The sequence below is a fragment of the Hemiscyllium ocellatum genome, chromosome 19 (assembly GCF_020745735.1).
Source record: "Hemiscyllium ocellatum isolate sHemOce1 chromosome 19, sHemOce1.pat.X.cur, whole genome shotgun sequence".
NCBI lineage: Eukaryota > Metazoa > Chordata > Chondrichthyes > Orectolobiformes > Hemiscylliidae > Hemiscyllium > Hemiscyllium ocellatum.
The window spans coordinates 13,830,347-13,853,711 of record NC_083419.1 but is presented as its reverse complement, the minus strand read 5'-3'; the positions used below and the strand labels follow the sequence as shown (position 1 = coordinate 13,853,711).

At 44.0% G+C, this 23,365-nt stretch overlaps 1 protein-coding gene across 1 annotated transcript in view; it reads left to right on the top strand.

The window, feature by feature from the left end:
* stab2 (stabilin 2) overlaps positions 1-23,365 on the top strand; it is a 179,750-nt gene that overhangs the window by 147,482 nt on the left and 8,903 nt on the right. Inside the window, exons 58-65 of the mRNA XM_060839668.1 lie at positions 398-505; positions 4,555-4,748; positions 7,889-8,030; positions 12,529-12,662; positions 14,773-14,938; positions 15,016-15,122; positions 16,282-16,401; positions 20,898-21,164. Of these exons, the coding sequence (XP_060695651.1) occupies positions 398-505; positions 4,555-4,748; positions 7,889-8,030; positions 12,529-12,662; positions 14,773-14,938; positions 15,016-15,122; positions 16,282-16,401; positions 20,898-21,164 (1,238 nt within the window). The remainder of the gene's footprint in view (positions 1-397; positions 506-4,554; positions 4,749-7,888; positions 8,031-12,528; positions 12,663-14,772; positions 14,939-15,015; positions 15,123-16,281; positions 16,402-20,897; positions 21,165-23,365) is intronic.

Below are 23,365 nucleotides of genomic sequence, written 5' to 3'. Positions count from 1 at the left end.
CAGCATGGATGAGTTGGACCGAAGGGTCTGTTTCAATGCTGTATAGCTCTATGACTCTAATTGATCTTATTATTCTAACAGTGACATCCTTTCACCTTATGTTAGCCACACTATGTAAGGATTGTCATTTTTGCTGTTGTTATTCAATTGTGTGTCTCACCTGTCCTTCTCATCTATTCTTCTCCCCTTCATTCTTTGACCCTCTCATCCCTCACTGCAAATTGGCACAACTCTTGGACCGACTACTTCATTGACCAAAGGTGGCCTCTTGCTTGGCTGTCTCTGGGATGCCACAGACTTTCAGCCAGAATTAGCAAGGGCCATACCAAATCTCCATGGTTAGTTAGCAGTATGGTATTGTCATGTTATTAAAATGGTTTTCTTCATTTGTTGGCAGCCACGAAGCCAGTGTGTTCACCTCCTTGCTCTAAAGATGCAATCTGCAAGAGCAACAACACGTGCGAGTGTAAACTGTACTACGAAGGTGATGGAAGGACTTGTGATGGTGCGTTAAGGTGTTCTTTTTGCATTTCCAGCAGGGGTATGCATATGTGAAGTGTCGTGAGCGAATTGCTGTAAAAAGGCCTAAGAAAGCAGCTCACATAAGAGGGGACATAAGAACTGGGTGGATTTAGCTGTGCTAACCTAACTCTCATTTAAATAAGGTCTTGGCTGAGCCTCACACTCCGTGTAACCCAATAACCCTCTCACACCATCAATTAGAACTCTTTTTGCTTTTACCCTAGTGAATGGTTAAGTCACCTCTACAGGCCACATGTACAGTTTCATAGGATCCATACTGTGTGGAAACAGGCCATTCGGCCCAACAAGTCCACACAAACTCTCCGAAGAGTAACCCACCCAGACCCATTCCCCTACCCTATATTTACCGCTGACTCAGGCACCTGACCTACACATCCCTGGACACTATGGGCAACTTAGCATGGCCAATCCTCCTAATTTGCACATCTTTGGAGTGTGGGAGGAAACCCACGCAGACACAGGGAGAATGTGCAAACTCCATAAAGACAGTCACCCAAGGCTGGAATTGAACCTGAGTCCCTGGCACAGTGAGGCAGCAGTGCTAACCAATGAGCCACCATAGTTTAACTCCATGTCCCAATCAGATTCATCTCAAGCTCATGACAGTGACGAGTTCTGAGATTTCTGATTCAGGATTAACCGGCCAAGGAGAAACAAAGTTCAGCTAACCAACATGTAGCTACTAAATATTGAGTTGTCTGGATTTTCTGGGCTAAGTTTAACCAGCCTGAGGATTGCCATCCCTGAGTAGGGTACATGTGAATGCTGAGCTCCCCACAGGTTTCAACTCCAGACTCTGAGGTTTTCGAGTCAGCTCTTCAGTCACAGAGGTCTCTTCGTTAAATATGAGTTGATTCATTCAGGTTCCAGCAAAATAAAATCATAGAAAATTAGCTTTGTTTGGTATATAAACATGATTAGTGATCTCCTGCAAGATTGTTCGGGTCATGTCATGAAGCACATTTCTGAAGCCATCACATCCAAGATGGAATTTGCACCCTGACCTATTGGTCCAGAGGTGGGGACACTTCACACAGCACCACATGACCCTTCAATATTACTGTATTTTTAGATAAGTAAGACCATACAACCTAGAAGCAGAAGTAGACCATTCAACCCTTCGAGTCTGCTCTGCCATTCAGTGAGATCATGGATAATCTGATAACTCTCAACTCCACTTTTCTGCTTTTCCCTGTTGTCCTTGATTCTTTTACAAATTAAAATCTGTCTATTTCAGCCTTGAATATGCTTAATGACCAAACCCTGGTAGCCCTCTGCGATATCCGCTATCCTCTGAGATAACAAATTCCTCTTCTCCGTCTTGGATATGCGTTCCCTTATTCCGATATTATGCTCTCTAGTCCTGGATTGTCCCACAAGGGGAAACAACACACTGCATCTACCCTGTCAACTCCTCTAAGTCCCACATTATATATTTCAATAAGGTCACCACTCATTCTCCTAGATTCCAATGAATACAAGCCCAACCTACTCAATCTCTCCATGTAAGAAAACCCCTCCATACCCAGGATCAGCTTAATGAACCTTCTCTGGACTTCCTTTAATGCCAGAATACTCTTCTGGAGATGAGGTCCCCAAAACTGTTCACAGTATTCCAGTGTGGGTTGACTAGACTTCCTTTTTTTAATGTTCTATTTCCTACCTACCCTATTTTTATACTGCATAACCGACCAGTATACAGGACGTTAGTGAGGCCTGAAATCACTGGCCTGCTCCTTCCTCGGGCTGGGCAATTTTATTCCAACCCATGAAGTCCTTGTTGAATAACTACTGTATCATGTACATCTGTTGGAATATTGGGAAAGAATCAAAGGATTGGGAAAGTTTAATCAGGTCCTAGTTTGGGATTGTCCAATGTGAGCATAAAGAGGAACCTCGATTATTCAAAGGACATGGGTGGGGAATATTTCGTTCAGTTAATCAAAGGTCGGATAGTCGAATGCTGGATAACATAGTTTAGCCAAGCGTCGGGACCTTGCGATCTTGTTCAGATAATCCAACCTTCGGATAATCGAGGTTCCTCTGTAGTTGATGGAGACACAGTGCTAATAGGGATGTTAATCTCTAGGCTCAACTAATCCATGGCTATCAACATAAAAGTACTTAGTAATTATTCTGAAATATAATTGCATTTGATATTTGTTTTCTTTGACCTTCCTGTACTTTATAAAATGATTTAACCTAATGTTTTGTTCGATTGTGGAATTACTAGAAAGGTCAATGTTTCTTGTCAAATTCTCAACATCCACTACCAGCTCTCTTTAGGCTTATTCCAATTTAGACTGGAATGGAGTGACCCCTTCCCCCAAGGTCAAACTCAGGCCACGCCCATATCTGATTGTCTAGCTTGGCCCACAGCCATTGATTTCAGCGCCTTGTGGCAGACCTTTTCCCAGACCACCCCGAGGTAGGGCCTGGCCAATCTGCTCTTCCTTTAGCCCTGTGTGGGATGTGGGCATTGTCAACACCGCCAGCATTTGTTGCTGTTGAACTGATTGACTGTTTAGTACATTACAGAAAACAGTTAAGGGTCAACCATGTTGCAGTGAGACTGAAGTCACATGTAGGCCAGACAGGGTAAAGATGGCAGATTCCCTTCCATGAAGGGCATGAATGAACTGGATGGATTTTGACGACAGTTGGCACAAGGTCACCATAAGACTACTTTTCTTTAATTCCAAACCTTTTTTTCTCAATTGATCTCAAATTTCATCATGGTGGGTTTGGAACCCATAACCCCGGACAATTAACCTGGGGCTCTGGATTACTAGGCCAGTGATATTAACATAGCAGCCACCATCCCCTCATCAAATGGTTGGTAGTTCTCTGGCCCCAGGGCGCCACCAGCAGTGGTGACCATTGCTGGAACTGCAGCTTCCAGTCAATGGGCTGTGGTGGAGCTCAGGGTTACACTAGATCCATGGTGATAAACCCCTGTGAAGCAGGAGTGCTTAAGGACTGGAGTGGACAGGACCAGGGGATATGTATAGGCCTAAAAAGGAGATGCAGCCCTAGCCCAGTTACCAGTCCCCACCAGGTTTCACTCACACGGGGTGCTGGAGACTTGAATGTTGGCCCCCAATCCCCCATCAAATTCCAGAGGAGGTAAAGGATCTAATGGGGCAGTAACTAGCCACTTGAACACCTCAATTGATTTATGCTGCTGTCTCTGAACCATTTGTAACATTGCAGCAGAAGCAAAAGGTAGTGTGAAGGCAGCTCCAATGGCATGGTGCCCAATTTTATTCCCTTACATCATTGCCCTAGAGAGCTGTAAAATTCTGGCCTTTGTTAATGTCTGCTTACTTGCTTCTGTTTATTCAAGGCGAGGAGAAATAGCGGTAGCCACTACAAAAGCAAAGTGCCTCTGGTACCAGAGATCTGAAGTAAAAACAGAAATTGCTGGCAGCAACTGTGGAAAGTGAAGCAGAGTTCACGTTTTGAGTCCAGTGTGACCCCTGTTTAGAACTCATCTGAAGAAGAGTCATATTGGACTCAAAACATAAACTCTGTTTCGCTCTCCACAGATGCTGCCAGACCTGCTAAGTTTCTCCTACTTTTTTATTTTAAGCAGCAGCTATTAATCTTCCGAGTATGTACACATGGGAGCAGCTATTGACACTGGATGTGGGCTGAGAGTGTAAGACTGAGGAGGACAGTAAATTCTCTTAATGGAATGTAATGATATGTATGTCCTGTTTTCAATCTTCCCAACTGACATGGAACCGGTTCATGGGTCTGGAGTGACACTGATCAGTGACACTGATCTGGAGCATGTCTGGAGCAGTGAATTTTGTCCTGTCTGCCAGGATAATAGTTTGCTATTTGCCACATTCTCTGATACTGTTGGGTTTATTTTGAATGTGCGATAGCGCAAATATAATCGATCAGCTCGCCGGGGAAATACATTACGGCAATATCAATTAATGGTCTATATGAAATGGACACTGCCACATTTTGACTCAATATGTTTCATGTTTTGCAATGCAGTTGTTGATCAGTGTGCCCAGGATAATGGCGGCTGTTCAGAATTCGCCAAGTGCTCTCAAAATGGGGTGAAAGTCCAATGCACCTGTGAGAAAGAATACTCTGGAGATGGCTACACGTGTGATCCAATAGACCTGTGTGCAGACGGGATCAATGGAGGCTGCCATGAGCATGCCATCTGCACAGTGACGGGAGCAGTAAGTGAAAACATCTTTACGGTTCCTACCCTTGATGCCGTGCCCTCTACCACAGATGATGCAGGAGGTGGGTCCCCAAATCCAACTCGGCTGGATGGGGGTTGATTGCTGGTAGAGGGCATGCAGTGATCAACCCCCATGCTGTTGGAACCAATCTGATCCATGCCAACTGACTCTCCCAATCCAACCAGGAATCCAGGTTGCTATGGCAACAAACATTTTGACATGCATGTTGTAGCATTGGGCTATGGACAGTGATAGTAGAGGCACCACATCATTGCACAGCTGACCAGGCATCTCTCCCACTCTTACTGCTTCCCACTGGCATGTGTCAGGAGGATTTACAAACTTATACTTGGTCGACTCGGTTCATTAGGAGCAAATTGGACATCAAACCCTGGACAGAGGCTTGAACCTGTGGTGCCTGGCTTAGAGACAAGGATCTTACCCACTGAGTCACAAGAGCTCCAAGTAAAATTATTCCTGGGTAAAATTTAACAATGAGGTTTAACAGCCAGAGTGTACATAGCAAAGGCATCTAAGTCATATGTTATGATGGGCTATAAAATACTGATACTTATTTCAGGGCTTTAACTTCTAATGTAACAGACTGGACCTTCCAATCACTAAACAATGCTGAATCCAAGCGTGTCATGGCGTGGCACATTAGAGGTTTTCTTAGACTTGAAAGCTTCTTCTCCCAAATTCTTAACCTCATCTAACTGTTAGGAGGAGGGCATAGGACATCAGCATCATCTACAATGTCCCCTCCAAGTCACACACCATCCTGCCTGGACGGTGACCGGTCCCTTCATGGTCTTCGATTAAAATCAAGGGAAGACATATATGGGCACACCCACACACATGGGCATACATGCACACACCTCATAGAAAGTTTAAGGTCATCACATTGTCATCAATAATGTTGACCTGGGGCCTGGGGCAACTTAGCCAGGATCTTAATGAATGGCAAAGCAGGCCTGAGGGACTGAATGGCCTGATCTTGCTCCTAGTTTGTAAATTCTTATATACAATCAATCATACCTGAGAAGCTTGTGCCCAGGAGGTGGATATATGTAGCAGGGGCACATTAAGGATCTGTTCCTTTTGACCCTGTGAGATTAGAGGTTAACATTTTTTATTTGAAGAAGTTGTGGAAGGAAAGGAGACATTAGCAAGAATTTTAAATTTAATCTTTACAGCAGTATAATAGGACAGTGTTTAGCATTGCTGCCTCACAGAATCAGGGACCTGGGTTCAATTCCAGCGTTGGTAATTGCCTGCATGGAGTTTGCACGTTCTGTGTCAGTGTGGGTTTGCTCTGGGTGCTCCAGTTTCCTCCTACAGTCCAAAGATGTGCAGGTTAGGTGGATTGGCCCTGGGAAAAGAGGGGCTTGGGGATGATGGCGGTCAGTCTGGGTTAGGATGTACTTCAGAGGGTCAGTGCAGACTCGATGGGCTGAATGGCCTCTTTCTGCACTGTAAGAATTCTATGAAATCCACAGATTCACAATGTTTTAAGAGAAGTAATTCCTCCTCATCTCTGTTTGAAATCTGCTGTCCCTTAACCTAAAACTAAGACCCCTTGTTCTAGTTTATGAAACATTTGCTCTAGTCCATTTTGTCAATCCCCTTCACAAGGGGACAATCACAAAGGCCAAACCTCACATCTATAGAATCCATCTATCAGGCCCTCTGTCAAGGAAAGGCTGTCAGCATTCTTAAAGACCCATCCCACCCTGGCAGTGTTTTATTACAATCTCTACCATCAGGGAGAAGGTACAGAAGCCCGAACACACGCACCAGATGGTTTTGTAACAGTTTCTACCCTATTGTTAGAATACTGAATGGACTCACAGACTCTCAACATTTGCCTGTACCTGTGTTTTTGTTTTTGCTGCTCTTTCCTATTATTTACTATCTATGCTACTTAACTCTGTGATCTGCCTGTATTGCTCACAAGACAAAGCTTTTCACTGTGCCTCGGTACACATGACAATAAATTCAATTCAATTCCCTTCAGGATCTAGCATACTTCAATCCAATCTCTCACTTCCCCTGGTGTGGTCTCTCCAAAATCCTCTTCAATTGTAGCCAGATTTCCTTATCTTTGTACCCCTATCTCTTACAACAAAGGCCAACACACCATCTGCCTTTCTAATTCCTTGTCGTACCCGCATGCTAACTTTCTGCATTCTTTGTACAAACACAGCCAAATCTCTCTGAGCATCAACAATAAATTTAGAAAATATTCTGCTTTATGTTTCTTATTACCAAAATGAATAAACTGACACCTTTTCACATTACACTCCATCTGCCAATCGTTTAACCCATCTATATCTCATTGCAGTCTTTCTGTCCCTTCTGAAATATTTATATTACAGGCCATTGTTGGTCCAACTTGTTTATGCTGCATAAGAGCATCCTTCAGCCCTATTTCACCTCACCTTTCTCCCTCATGTACTTACCTAGCCTCCACTTAAAAAGCGTACTATTCTACAGGCAAGGGAGCTTTTGCCTGAACTCATTATACAGTTGTATAACACGGAATCAGACTTTTCGGTCCATCCTGATCAGATAGCCTAAGTTAATCTAATCCATTTGCCAGCACTTGGCCCATATCCCACTAAACCCTTCTTATTCATATATCCAGATGCCTTATAAATGTTGTAATTTAAACAGTAGATTTGGATCAGTGCAGGTTTGGATGGCTGAAGGGCCTGTTCCTGGGCTGTAAACTTTCTTTGTTCTTTGTACCAGCAGCTTCCTCTGGCAGCTGATTCCACACACGCACCACCCTCTGTGTGAAAAAAGTTACCCCTTGGGTCCCTTTTATCCCTCTTGATTGTATTTACTGGTGTAAATTTATAACAAAGTATAAATTTTTCTTTTCTCCACTTATTCTGTTAAACCCCATTCATCACCTTAAAGGCCTCTTGTCAAGCCACATCAAGCCTAAGAGATCCATCTATCCTTGTTTCCTGATTGTGTCTAATGTCTCAGTTCTGGTGTCGTTCATATAAATCATTTAATGAGCTCTTTGATGTATGCCAAGCATGTGTATCCACCTGAAATGGGTTAGATATTGCCAGTGTGTGCTGTGGTTAATTAATGACTAACCTAGAATACTGTTGCAACAGAATAAGCGGAAATGTGCATGCAAGGACAATTATATTGGAGATGGAACTAATTGCACTGTAAAAGAGCTCCTTGTGAATCGATGCCTGCAAGACAATGGCAAGTGTCATGCGGACGCCAACTGTGCTGATCTGCATTACGAGGGTAGGTATTGTTCATGTTTTAATGTACGTTTCTGTTGCAGAACAAGAGTTACCAGTAGAACGATGACCATTTCTATACAGGACTGTTAGTTACGCTATACTCTGCATTGTTTTAATCTATAATTCCAAACAGCCTTTAAATGTACTGAAAGCAAACACATTGTGACAGATTATAGATCATATGATGGGGATTACACTGCAATCTATTTTGAAATAATGGATTTTTGGGAAGGGCATCATGCTGTCCAACCCAAAATGTTGAGAACACCCAACTCCCAGTGACTCCCACAGCAATTTCTCATTCTTGCATGGGATGTGGGCATTGCTGACAGGGCCAACATGTGTTACACATCCCTATTTGCCCTGGAACTGAATGTCCTGCTAGGCTATTTCAGAGGGCAGTTGAGAGGCAACCATGTTGCTGTGGATCCTGAGTCACATGTAGGCCAGACCAGGTAAAGATGGCAGGTAAAAACAATGACTGCAGATGCTGGAAACCAGATTCTGGATTAGTGGGGCTGGAAGAGCACAGTAGTTCAGGCAGCATCTGAGGAGCAGTAAAATCGACATTTCAGGCAAAAGCCCTTCATCAGGAATACAGGCAGAGAGCCTGAAGGGTGGAGAGATAAATGAGAGGAGGGTGGGGTTGGGGAGAAAGTAGCATAGAGTACAATAGGTGAGTGGGGAGGGGATGAAGGTGATAGGTCGGGGGGGGGGAGGGTGGTTTGGATAGGTGGAAAAGAAGATAGGCAGGTAAGACAAGTCATGGGGAGAGTGCTCAGCTGGAAGTTTGGAACTGGGGTGAGGTGGGGGAAGGGGAAATGAGGAAACTGTTGAAGTCCACATTGATGTCCAGGATGGGAGGGTGGGCTGTAGGGGGGCGTGGACCTGACCAGGTAGTCACGGAGGGAATGGTCTTTGCGGAAGGCGGAAAGGGGTGGGGGGGAACTATATCCCTGGTGGTGGGGTCTGTTTGGAGGTGGCGGAAATGTTGGTGGATGATTTGGTTTATGCAAAGGTTGGTAGGGTGGAAAGTGAGCACCAGGGGCGTTCTGTCCTTGTTACGGTTGGAGGGGTGTGGTCTGAGAGTGGAGGTGCGGTGTGTGGATGAGATGCGTTGGAGGGCATCTTTAACCACGTGGGAAGAGAAATTGCGGTCTCTAAAGAAGGAGGCCATCTGGTGTGTTCTGTGGTGGAACCGGTCCTCCGGGGAGCAGATACGGCAGAGGCGGAGGAATTGGGAATACGGGATGGCATTTTTGCAGGAGGTAGGGTGGGAAGAGGTGTAATCCAGGTAGCTGTGGGAGTCGGTGGGTTTGTAAAAAATGTCGGTATCAAGTCGGTCGTCATTAATGGAGGTGGAGAGATCCAGGAAGGGGAGGGAGGTGTCAGAGATGGTCCAGGTAAATTTAAGGTCAGGGTGGAATGTGTTGGTGAAGCTGATGAATTGCTGAACCTCCTCGCGGGAGCAGGAGGTGGCACCAATGCAGTCATCAATGTAGCGGAGGAAGAGATGGGGAGTGGTGCCAGTGTAATTACGGAAGATCAACTGTTCTACGTAGCCAACAAAGAGACAGGCATTGCTGGGGCCCATAAGTGTGCCCATGGCTATCCCTTTGGTATGGAGGATGTGGGAGGATTCGAAGGAGAAATTGTTAAGGGTGAGGACCAGTTTAGCCAAACGAATGAGCGTGTCGGTGGAAAGGTACTGTTGGGGACTTCGGGAGAGGAAAAAGCGGTGGGCTTGGAGGCCCTGGTCATGGCGGATGGAGATGTAGAGGGATTGGATATCCATGGTGAAGATGAGGCATTGGGGGCCGGGGAAATGGAAGTCTTGGAGGAGGTGGAGGGCGTGGGTGGTGTCTCGAACATATGTGGGGAGTTCCTGCACTAGGGGGGATAGGACAGTGTCGAGGTAGGTAGAGATGAGTTCAGTGGGGCAGGAGCATGCTTAGACAACCGTTACAAAGACAGAACGTCCCTGGTGCTTACCTTCCACCCTCCCAACCTTCGCACAAACCAAATCATCCGCCGACATTTCCGCCACCTCCAAACAGACCCCACCACCAGGGATATATTTCCCTCCCCACTCCTTTCCGCCTTCCACAAAGACCGTTCCCTCCTTGACTACCTGGTCAGGTCCACGTCCCCCTACAGCCCACCCTCCCATCCTGGCACCTTCCCCTGCCACCACAGGAATTGCAAAACCTGCACCCACACCTCCTCCCTCACCTCCACCCAAGGCATCCCTTTGGTTTGGAGGAAGTGGGAGAATTGGAAAGAGAAGTTGTTCAGAGTGAGGACCCTAAAGGAGCCTTCCACATCCATCAAAGTTTTACCTGCACATCCACCAATATCATTTATTGTATCCGTTGCTCCTGATGCGGTCTCCTCTACATTGGGGAGACTGGACGCCTCCTAGCAGAGCACTTTAGGGAACATCTCTAGTACGCCCGCACCAATCAACCACACCGCCCTGTGGCCCAACATTTCAACTTCCCCTCCACTCTGCCGAGGACATGGAGGTCCTGGGCCTCCTTCACCGCCGCTCCCTCACCACCAGACAGCTGGAGGAAGAACGCCTTATCATCCGCCTCGAAACACTTCAACCCCAGGGCATCAATGTGGACTTCAACAGTTTCCTCATTTCCCCTTCCCCCACCTCACCCTAGTTCCAAACTTCCAGCTCAGCACTGTCCCCATGACTTGTCCTACCCGTCAATCTTCTTTTCCACCTATCCACTCCCTCCCCCGACCTATCACCTTCATCCCCTCCCCCACTCACCTATTGTATTCTATGCTACTTTCTCCCCACCCCCACCCTTCTCTCATTTATCTCTCCACCCTTCAGGCTCTCTGCCTGTATTCCTGATGAAGGGCTTTTGCCCGAAACATCGATTTTACTGCTCCTTGGATGCTGCCTGAACTGCTGTGCTCTTTCAGCACCACTAATCCGGGTAAAGACTGCAGACCTCCTTTCCTAAAGGACATCAGTGAACCAGATGGATTTATACAACAACAGTGACATGGTTGTCATTAGACACAGGAGCAGAATTAGGCCATTTAGCCCCTTGTGACTGCTTCACATTTGATCATGGCTGATATGTTTCTTAACTCCATTTTCCTCCTTTCACCCCATAATCCTTGATCCCCTTATTAATCAAGAAACTATCTACCTCTGTTAAAGACACTCAATGATGTGGCTTTCACAGCCTTCTGTGGTAATCAGTTCCACAGATTCGCCATCCTCTGGCCAAAGAAATTCCTTCTCATCTCAATTCTAAGGGGTTATCCCTTCACTCTGAGGCTGGATCCTCAGGTCCTAGCTTGCCTTACAAGTGCGAACATCTTCACCACGTCCACTCTCAGTGTCCTGTAAATTTCAATGAGATCCCCCCTCATCTTTCTAAATTCCTTTGAGCAGAGACCCAAAGTCCTCAACTGTTCCTCATATGACATCCCCGGGATCATGAATGCCATCTGCACCTCCTCCAAGGCTAGCACATCATTCCTTAGAACCGGGGTCCAAAACTGCTCACATTATTCCAAATGCAGGCTAAGCAGAGCCTTATCACAGCCTCAACTGTACATCTCTGCTTTTGTATTCTAGCTCTCTTGAAATGGATGCTAACACTGCACTTGCCATTACAGTCGTCTAGCCTTTAATTCCAGATTATATTAAATTCAAATTTTGCCTTCGATCATGATGGGATCGACATCCATGACCCAAGGACATTAATCTGGCCTTCTGGATATTACCAGTTCAATGACACTGTCACCATGCCAACACCTTTCAAATGGGAATAGTGTTAGTTGTTTTGACCCAAGATCTCTGCCCCCATCTCAATTGGAGGTCCCATCTCATCAACTTAGCAAATGGAATATAATGCAGGAAAATATGAGTTTATGTACTTTGGCAGAAAGAATAGACAGACTGCCAACAGTTTATTTACAACAAAAACCCATTCTGAGGAAAGATCAATGGACCCGAAACATTAACTCTGCTTTCTCTCCACAGATCTGCTGAGATTTTCCAGTAACTTCTGTTTATATTTCAGATTCCCATTAGTTCTTTTGTTTTGTTTTTGTCTACTGAATATTATTTAAATGTTGAAAGACTACAGAAAGCTAAAGAACAGAGAGATTTGGGAGTCTATGAATCACAAAAAGCAAGCATCCAAGTTCAACACTTAATAGGGAAGGAAAATAGACTATTGGTTTTGATTTCATAAGGAATGCAGTATAAAAGTGGGAAGAGTTTGCTGAAATTGTGGTAGTTACTTGTCAGACCACAACTGGAATAGTTAAACCATTTTAGGCCCTTTTTCTAAAGAAAGATATTGTGTGTGCGTGCGTGTGCGTGCGTGCGTGTGCGTGCATGTGTGTGTGTCATTGTGTTCAGTCAAGAGAAGATTTACTAGACTGGTACCAGGTATATCTTATGGGAAGAGATGTTAGGGTGTAAATGCATACTGATAAAACTTTTCTTTTTCCTTCAGATAAAACAGTAGGAGTGTTCCATCTACGATCTAAGAAGGGACAATACAAACTGAACTATTTAGAAGCACAGAAACTGTGCAAAGCAGAGGGAGCTGTATTGGCCACGTATAATCAGCTTGCCTATGCTCAACAGGTCTGTGTTTTTTTTAAATACTTTTACTGAAAAAGTTTTCTTCACAAAATTAGAAAGTTGCAAAAATATGAAAACATAGCATCATAACATCAAAAACAACGATAAACATTAAGCCAACTACTATACTACTCTACAAAAGAAATCAAAACTACATTTATTACAAATCAGTAAATGAACAAGTAACACCGCTCAGCGCAACAAGACCATAGCTCTCAAACTTCGACAGCATCAATTATTGTCCAAAATTCTTCCTCTCCTGGCAATACGCATGGAGCCTGTGGCAGAACCACAGACAATGAGTGAGGGTACCAGTATCTATTTTACATTTGGGGCACATTGAAGATGCACCCTGCTTAAATTTTGCAAGATGATCTGGGGCCAAATGAGCCCTATGAAGAATCTTTAACTGCATTGTGTGGTTCCTATTGTTGATGTATATTTTGTTCCACAAATCCAGATGACACGTTTCTGCACAATAGTAGATGCTTTATTATTAGACAGCCAGCAAGAGATTCAAAATGTCCCCAAAGTAGCCGTGTGTCTACTTGTGGTGACACTTCTCCACGAATCTCTGCCCTACAGACAGACAGTATATTTTATAGGAATTAAATTATCGTCGTCACATAGTTTAAAGTAGGTAATTATGAATTTACAAAGCCCGATGAATGTTGATGTCCTGTGATAACATGTGAATGGATTACAAAAACTGATTATTGTATTCTTCATGATTATGTGGTGATGGGAAAAGATTAAGGCAGAAGGGTTTTGCTTGCTGTAAATGGGGGATTCACATACCCATGCTAATATGGAGGGGAAGTAAGACAATGGGAGCAGGCGGCAGTTTAACAGGGTTGTGGCCAAGGCTATCAGTCTTGTTTGGAAAGGGCAAATACCTCTGTCTGGGGCTATGGAGGAATCAACATGTATGGCTGCACTCGACTCCTCTTCTGGGATACAGTCAGCCTCCCCCCTACTGAGATGTTCTGTCTGTATTGTAAGAGTACAGGCTCTCTGTTGATATTACGATAAGTCTTTTGGTAGTGAAATGTTTAACCTTTGAGTCCCCATTGTGTCCAGAAAGAGAGGCAAAGCATGGAACTGACCCCTCTGTGGCATTTTAAAAACCTCACTATTACATATTGAAATCCTTCTCACATTCTCACAAATGTCTTCCCATGTTTCTGAAGTGATCTCAACTCCTAACTCTCTCTCCCAGACCTCTCACATGGACACTCAATGTCACCCGAGGAACCCCCCCACCAAATGATACTCACTGAAAAAGTGCTTTTAGCCTGAAGCACCCTCTTTTCCATAACAGATCTTTAACACTCAGTCAAGAGCATGCTCTCTTTTCGGATAAAATCTCGAATCTGAAAGAAATGAAAGAGGCCCCTACTCGACAACCCGTATCTCCAAGTTAAGTCGGACTGGTTAATCTTGGCACGTGTCGTCAGATAGGTCATTCACCACTGCCCACAAAGAGCAGGGACAGTTGGTTATGTGGTTTGAGGAACATCACTCTGCAGGGGACAGGGCTATCGTGAGCTACCACAGTGAGTACACAGATTGACCCCACAATGGTGTCTGCGTGGGTTTCCTCCGGCTGCTCCGGTTTCCTCCCACAGTCCAAAGATGTGCGGGTCAGGTGAATTGGCCATGCTAAATTGCCCCTAGTGTTAGGTAAGGGGTAAATGTAGGGGTATGGGTGGGTTGCGCTTCGGCGGGTCGGTGTGGACTTGTTGGGCCGAAGGGCCTGTTTCCACACTGTAAGTAATCTAATCTAATCATTACATTGAATAGCTTACATTTGCATAGATTACGTTTGATTTTTTGAACACAAACAGGCCATTTTGTATAAGTTGTCTGTGCTTCACACAAGCCAATATCCACCCCTCTTTATCTAACTCTTATATATCCTTCTATTCCTTTCACATGCATCTAGCATCTCCAGAAATTTATCGATGCTGTTTCTCTCATTCACTACTTCTGCTATTACTCATTATATATGTTTATTACAACAGTGATATTAATATAAAATAACTTAACATTAAGAACACTTTGCATAAAACTGGACCTTTTGAGAAATTGTATCATTGATTTCTGGTTTTAGGCGGGTTACCATTTGTGTTCGGCTGGTTGGCTGGATGGCCAGAGAGTGTCCTATCCAACCAGTTTCTCCAATTCAAACTGTGGCTCTGGGCACGTGGGAATAGTGGACTATGGCCCCCGAGTCAATATTAGTGAAACATGGGATGCTTTCTGCTACCGAATGAAAGGTAACAAACACACTTGTTTTGCCACCATTGGAAGTCTTTTGTTTCAATGATTAAAACTCCAATGTTTTTGCACACAGATGTACAATGCACATGTAAGAAAGGTTATGTGGGCAATGGCTATTCATGCAATGGGAACCTACTGCAAGTTCTGACCAGCATTGACAAGTTTTCTACTTTCCTTACAGTGAGTAGCTATGTTTTACCCTTTGAGTAGAATATACAGCTGTACAGCATAGAAACAAGTTAATTGGTCTAACTGGAACCATAGGCAGAATTCTCATACACTGTTTGTCAAAAGTCTTATTAAAAAAAACACTGCTTATCTTTTTATACAAGTTTTCTCTGTGAAACACAGTGAAGCTCTCCTTATCCATCATGTTCTCCCATCATTGCTTCACATGAGCATCTTAATTCATTTAGCTCAATTAATATATTCTCCTGTCAATTTTCCTGATGTACATGTCTAGCGTCCCAACCCTGTTCAATCGAGCGGAACTCGAATATTACTGAAAATTCACAATCTGTTGAAACTTTTTCATCTTGTAATCATCAGAACAATTCACACGAACACCAATATTTTTATTGAAGGAGCTGTCCCACTTTAAATTGGTATTCTTGCAAATTGTCCTAATGTTTTTAATGTTTTTACCAAATTGTCCTGATGAGCCAATGACTGATATCTCCGTAGGTCATAACCTGAACAAGCTTTTCCAAAACACTTCATTCAATCACTTTGGGATGACCTGTGGTTGTGAAAGACACCATGTAATTGGAAGCTCGTTCTTTCTTTTATTTGAAGCACATCACTATTGTTACATTGTCAATGGCTAACACAATAATCCTTCAAAAGGGAATCAGATATGTCCTCTCAAAGAAAACATCCTGACTACAGGACAAGAGCAGGGAAGTAGGAATAATTTGATAACTCTTTAAAAGGGCCAGCACAGATGAGATGGAGTGATTAACCTCATTCTATTATCCTTGATGCTATGATGTAAGAGATCTAACCAGAATAGGATGAAAATGTATCAGTATTAAATATACAAATGTAGAATCCCTTCCTTTACTTAATGTGCTTTAAATTTCTGTTCCTTCATTAAAGAGCAAATTATATACCAGCAATGCAGCGTATCCAAACTTATAATTAATGTTATATACTTTTCACTTTCTTGACAAATATAGTTGAAGGATTTGAGGCAATTGCACTGTTTGATAATCATCAGTAACCAATTAAAGGCAATTATTGGACACAAGCTTTAGTTGTACTTTAGATTTGAAATGGTCTAAAGCTGACAAGGTGAAGACTGGAGATTGAGGCTTAAGTGTCGTTTTCCTATTTCCAGAAACTTCTCAATTATTCAAACACCACCGAGAATGGCAGAAGGTTTGTGGAAGTCCTCACAGATCTGTCAGTCAAAGGCACGCTGTTCGTCCCGGTGAACTCTGGATTCCATGAAAATGTGGTAAATGTCAGAGATGTTTTCATATCCAGCCACAATGAATTGATTTCTCTCGAGCAGAATCTATACTCTTTTAACCATTCAAGTTTTGATTTGATTCGGATTGCAACAGACTTGATTTGAAAATTAAGGTTACAGTCCCAACCAATTAAAACATCCACACTTAACACTGCTGACCTTATACACTGACCAAGAACAAAATCAATAATCAACATAAATTTGCATTGATGCTGATTTTTTGAATGCTGACAGTAATGGCATTCCAGAAGTGCTACATTTAGTTTGGGCTGAAGAAGGTTGTAATATTCCCTTGTTGGTTAAGGCATCCCAGGTAAAAGCAATGACTGCAGATGCTGGTTAAGGCATCCTGTATACTCAACAAGTGGGAATGTTCAATATGCCTTAAGACACTTGGGAATTGCAAATGGGATAGAATCCCCTCAGGAAATACATGTAAACAGCCATTTACATGACTTTTCTAAGGACTACCGAGGCAAAGGTGAGTACTGCAGATGCTGGAGATTAGAGTCCAGAGAGTGGTGCTGGAAAAGCACAGCAGGTCAGGCAGCATCTGAGGAGCAAGAGAATCGGCGTTTTGGACAAATGCCCTTCAAGTCTGACCCACTGTGCTCTTCCAGCACCACACTCTGAACTCTCCACTATCTCCCAAGGAAGAAAGATAAAGCATCAAAAATTCTAGCTGACTATATATATATATGTCACACTCCACCTGTTGTATAAGGTAATGGACATTAAAGAGTCCATCTGAAGCATTGCCCATTCTGAGAGATTACACAGCTACTGTATGGAGTATTGAAGGTCTATATGTTCTACCTATCATTTGTTCATGTAACCCACATACACAGTTGCTCAGATGTAATAAACAATATTCTATTATCTAAAATAAGAGCATCATCTGCTAACTCTGATTCATGGTCCGTCACCCAACACAGAATACATTATCTTTGGGCTGGGGACTGGAAGAGTTGGTAGCAACGATCCACCCAGGCTTCACTTCATATTGCATCACGACAGGCTTTCACATTACTGTAATAAAACCAACCTGAGGACAAATCCAGATAGGATCAAAGATACGCTTCCACTGACTGAAAAGTAGATTATTTTTCCCCTAGTGAATCACAGCAGATGGATGACTGCGACTCCAAACTGGCCAATACATGGCAGTAATTGCTCAAAGAATGGTTTGTTTCCACAGTACCTCAATGCCATCAGTGTCTGTTCAGGAACTCATTTACCAGTAATTATCAGGTCTTTGGATTTTCACATGGAACATGTCTGTTGCTGCCTAAACCAGCATAGGTCAGCCCATCTGTTGTTACACAGTTACAAGTCAGCCATATTGCAGGTGGGTCTGGAGTGTCAAGTAGGCCAGATCAGGCAAGATTTCCTTCCCGAAAGGGCAGCGGTGAACCCAGATGGGCTTTTTAACCAACAGTGGGAACATGGTCATCATTGGAGGGACTGAGAGATTGTCTATATGATTTCCCCAGAAAATGAGAGATTTATGATAGCTGACTAAGCTTTACTAGCCAATTGCAGAAGTAGTCTATATAATAATAATTTTATTCTGTCTCACTTGCACTCTATTATGGCTTTTACAGTGTTCAATGGGAGAGAATTTTAATCCAAGCTATTAACATTGTGACTCAAATGAACAAATCAGTATATCAGGAGAAGGAATTCTTTGTTCAGCCATTGATCTTGCTTGACAATTGGATCAATCTTAGTTTGAATTTAAAAATGGAAAATCTCAATTCTCTCTTCAAGAACATTTTTTCAAGATGTTTTAGAGTCCATCCTGTCACTTTCCAAATAATCTCCTTCCTCTTCCTGACTTCTTCCTGGGAGAATATAAATGAAGTTCTCATGGTACCAATGCCTGCTTTGGCTTTTCGGGTCAACAGCCAATCCAGTCACATTAGCAACATGTCCCCTGTGGCGATTGGTCCTGACCTTGCCCTGCAGGGGGCAGTGTGTAGGGGCAGGGCACCTCTGTAGCTGCCCCTCTATTTTCACTTGCCTCTTCATTGGGATTTACCCTGACTAGTTCCATCTTTCCAGCCTTCCTGGACTTGGCTGTTTTTGAGTACTGGTCATCCTTTTCCTACACATGGGCTTTTCTCTGGAGTACCGATGATTCCATGTGTGTATCATTGGCGAGGTCAAAATTATCACAATACTTACCATTCTGGTTGTGTGTGAGCCTATGGTCCTCGTCCAATTGACCTTATTCTGTACCGTAAGCTGGTATCTATCCAACTGCCTGAACACAGCAGTGAAGAGCTTCTCAATATAAGCGCCTGGTAAATGTGGTTAAGTATTCCATTTTCTTTTGTCAGCAGTTAATTAGCCCATCCACAGGGTCCTCCCTCGTGTAACCAACCACAGTTTTCATGTCCTCAAGTTCCCCTCTGCCCACATTTTATTGATGGGGCAAAGCGATGAAGACTGCGGGTGAAGCACGTTAATATCAGCTTGATTTTCTTGGGGTTGCTCAACCTGTGCAAAGTTCTGTGTTGCTGGGAGTTGTGGTAGAATTCACAGGGGTCAGTGGTGGGTTGGCAGACTAGGAATGTTTTGGCTATCACTGCTAGTGAATGGGATGGCATGGATGACATTGGCAGCCCCTTGCCTGTCTTGGTGACTGGTGGGTTCATTGACACCAGAAGGTGAAGTGGGGCTGGGGGAGCTGATGGTGTGGGGGTGAGGGAGCGTGCTACTAGGGATAGAGGTTCCTCCAGGAAGGGAGGTGGGCTCCGGATCCCTCATGGTTCACAGCATACCACTGTGTTTCCTCCTTTATGCTCCCCCCACCACCATGGCTCTTCTCATCTTGTGCCCCTCAGCCCTAAGGCTGCACGTTATCCCTTTCTGGACCACAAGGTGGCACTTTGATCTAGCAATCTTGCGCTGGCTCTTTGATCTGTAGCGCTGGCCTGCGCTCTCTGTTTCACTTCATAGAGAGCCATGACCGCTGTCTGCAGTTGTCTCCATTTCTCAGCTAACTTGGTCACAGCTTTCCCAGCCAAGACATAATCCAGGATCACACATTGTTCCCCTTCATGGGCTTCTCTCTCTGAAACTGCCCTTTGTGCAGTAAATTCTCCTGCTTCCTCTGTTAGTCTTCTTGAATTTTGACCCGGATTCACTTGATTCTGTCCTTTGTATTAACTTTTTTTTGCATTTAAGCTTTTTCAACTTCTCTCCCTTTTGGCTTATGCCATGTATTACTGTAGGAGAAAGTGAGGTCTGCAGATGCTGGAGATCAGAGCTGAAAATGTGTTGCTGGAAAAGCGCAGCAGGTCAGGCAGCATCCAAGGAACAGGAGATTCGACGTTTCGGGCATAAGCCTGAAGAAGGGCTTATGCCCAAAACGTCGAATCTCCTGCTCCTTGGATGCTGCCTGACCTGCTGCGCTTTTCCAGCAACACATTTTCAGCCATGTATTACTGTACCCTTACTTTATTTTGGGGCTTACCTATCTCTTTTTATGGCCCCCTCCCAACTATTTTGCCCTTCAGATCCCAGACCTGAAACTAATGTAGTGCACTATTTAGGCCACTTCCTATTCAGGTATTTCCTCAGAGCTTACACTCACTCTGAGCAGTCTCCCATTGCTTTCATCTCTTGTTCCTCTCAAGTTTGTCCGAGCAGCTGAGAAGTGACAGGGGTTTAACGCTAAATTCCCTCTGAGTGCCACTTACAAGAGGCGAGAGATACCATATCCCCACAGCAGCAACCTCCCCCCACTCAAAGCTGACATGCAGACTGTACCATTCCTCCTTGACTAACCTAGCTATGAAACCATGCTGTCACCTCACTGCACAGACCCTGTGCTGTCAAGTGGGGCAGCTGCCTCTTAAATCAGGCTCAGGCTGGATGTTCAGATTTTCCATTCATTGTCTGTGACACCAGCTGTTCAGCTCTCCAGGCAACTGGATTAGAATTCCTCACAAATAGTTCACTGCATATGTGCTGCTCACCGGAAACCTCCAGCACTCAAATCTTCAGCACAAGTTGCTAAGATTGTTAGCGTGCACATTTTTCCACTATTTAGTTTTTTGGACACGGGCACTGCTGGCAAGGCCTGCATTTATTACCCGTGCAGGTGTATCCAGTGTGCGTTTTGATCCAACCAGTTGGCTTGCTAACATCGGTCAGCCATGTTAGTTTGGGGGACTGGAGTCACATAATCGAGACCATGAAGGGTTTCCCTTCCTCAAGGATCATGTGAAGCAGTGGCATTTTTTTTTAGAAGTTTGCCGTCACTTTTTACTGAGAACAGTGTTTCATAAATAGAATTTATTCCAAACCAATTGTAAATTCTCAAACTGCTGTTGGTTGGAATTTTAACTCTCCAATAATTAATTCAGATTATCAGCATGCTGGCATTACCTTTGGACTAACAAAGCACTTGATAAACTCTCCGATGTAATATAAAAAAGTTGATTAAACACTAGTATTGTTTTTATTCGCAGACGCTATCTGGGCGGGACATTGAATACCACTTTTCTAATCTCAGTACCTACATCTACCACAAAATGGAGAATGGAACCCTCATCCTGAGTACAATTGGTCACACACTGCTCATCACGATGGCGAAAAATACCCTCCCTCCAAGCCCTGAGTTCAATCAGCAGGTTGGAAAGTTGGTGAATGACCGGCCAATTGTGGCGTGGGACATTGTTGCATCAAACGGGATAATTCATGCCATTGATAAGCCTTTACAGGCACCCCTTGAACCAGTAAGTGAGTGCACAATGTAGTAATGTTACAATGAAGGATCTCATGTACAATTAGAATGCGGGTTTCTTTTTATTCATTCATATGTTGTAGGCAATGCTGGTATTTTATTGCCTATCCCATTTTTCTTGAGAAAATAGTCCTTGAATGACTGCTTTCTATGTGGTGTTGATGCACCCAAGGTGATGTTTGCAAGGTGATGTTTGATTTGGAGTTATAGAACGTAGAACATAGAAAAATACAGCGCAGTACAGGCCCTTTGGCTTCGATGTTGCGCCGATCCAAGCCCACCTAACCTACACTAGCCCACTTTCCTCCATATGCGTATCCAATGCCCGTTTAAATGCCCATAAAGAGGGAGAGTCCACCACTATTACTGGCAGGGCATTCCATGAACTCACGACTCGCTGAGTAAAGAATCTACCCCTAACATCTGTCCTATACCTACCACCCCTTAATTTAAAGCTATGCTCCCTCGTAATAGCTGACTCCATATGTGGAAAAAAGTTCTCATTGTCAACCCTATCTAAACCCCTAATCATCTTGTACATCTCTATCAAGTCACCCCTAAACCGTCTTTTCTCCAATGACAACAGCCCCAAGTGCCTCAGCCTTTCCTCATACGATCTTCCTACCATACCAGGCAACATCCTGGTAAACCTCCTCTGCACCCGTTCCAGTGCCTCCACATCCTTCCTATAGTATGGTGACCAAAACTGCACACAATACTCCAGATGCGGCCGCACCAGAGTCTTATACAACTGCTACATGACCTCAGGACTCCGGAACTCAATTCCTGTACTAATAAAAGCCAGTACATCATATGCCTCTTTCACAGCACTATTTACCTGGGTGGCAACTTTCAGAGATCTGTGTACATGGACACCAAGATCTCTCTGCTCATCCACACTACCAAGTATCTGACCATTAGCCCAGTCCCCCATCTTCTTGTTACTTTTACCAAAGTGAATCACTTCACACTTACCTACATTGAACTCCATTTGCCACCTTTCTGCCCAGCTCTGCAGCTTATCTATATCCCGCTGTAACCTGCCACATCCTTGCTCACTGTCAACAACTCCATTGACTTTCGTATCATCCGCAAACTTGCTCACCCAACCTTCTAGCCCCTCCTCAAGGTCATTTATAAAAATGGTCCCAAAACAGATCCTTGCTGAACACTGCTAGTAACTGCACTCCAAGATGAACCTTTACCAGCATCTACTATCCTCTGTCTTCTTCCAGCCAGCCAATTCCTAATCCAAACCTCCAACGCTCCCTCAATGCCATACCTCTGTATTTTTTGCAGTAGCTTACCATGGGGACCTTATCAAACGCCTTACAAAAATCCATATACACCACATCTACCGCTTTACCCTCATCCACCTCTTTAGTCACCTTGTCAAAGAATTCAATAAAGTTTGTGAGACACGACCTGCCCTTCACAAAACCATGCTGACTATCCTTGATCACATTATTCCTATCCAGATGTTCATAAATCCTATCCCTTACAATTCTCTCTAAGACTTTGCCCACAACAGAAGTGAGACTCACCGGTCTATAGTTACTAGAGATATCCCTACTCCCCCTCTTGAACAAGGGAACCACATTTGCTATCCTCCAGTCTTCTGGCACTATTCCTGTAGACAACGAGGACATAAAAATCAAGGCCAATGGCTCCGCTATCTCCTTCCTAGCTTCCCAGAGGATCCTAGGATAAATGCCATCAGGTCCAGGGGACTTATCTATTTTCACCCTTTCCAGAATTTCCAAAACCGCTTCCCTACATACTTCAAAGCCATCCATTCTAATTAATTGTGACTCAATATTCACATCGGCAACAATGTCCTGTTTCTGAGTGAATACTGACAAAAAGTATTCATTGTCTCCACAATCTCTTCAGCCTCCACACGCAACTTCCCACTACTATCCTTGACTGGACCTATTCCTACCCTAGTCATTCTTTTATTCCTGACATACCTATAGAAAGCCTTTCGGTTTTCCCTAATCCTACCAACCAAGGACTTTTCATGTCCCCTCCTTGCTGCTCTTAGCTCTCTCTTTAGATCCTTCCTGGCTACCTTATAACTCTCAATCGCCCCATTTGAACCTTCACGCCTCATCTTTACATAGTCCACCCTCTTCCCTTTAACAAGGGATTCCAATTCCTTATTAAACCACGGCTCCCTCACACACCCTTTCC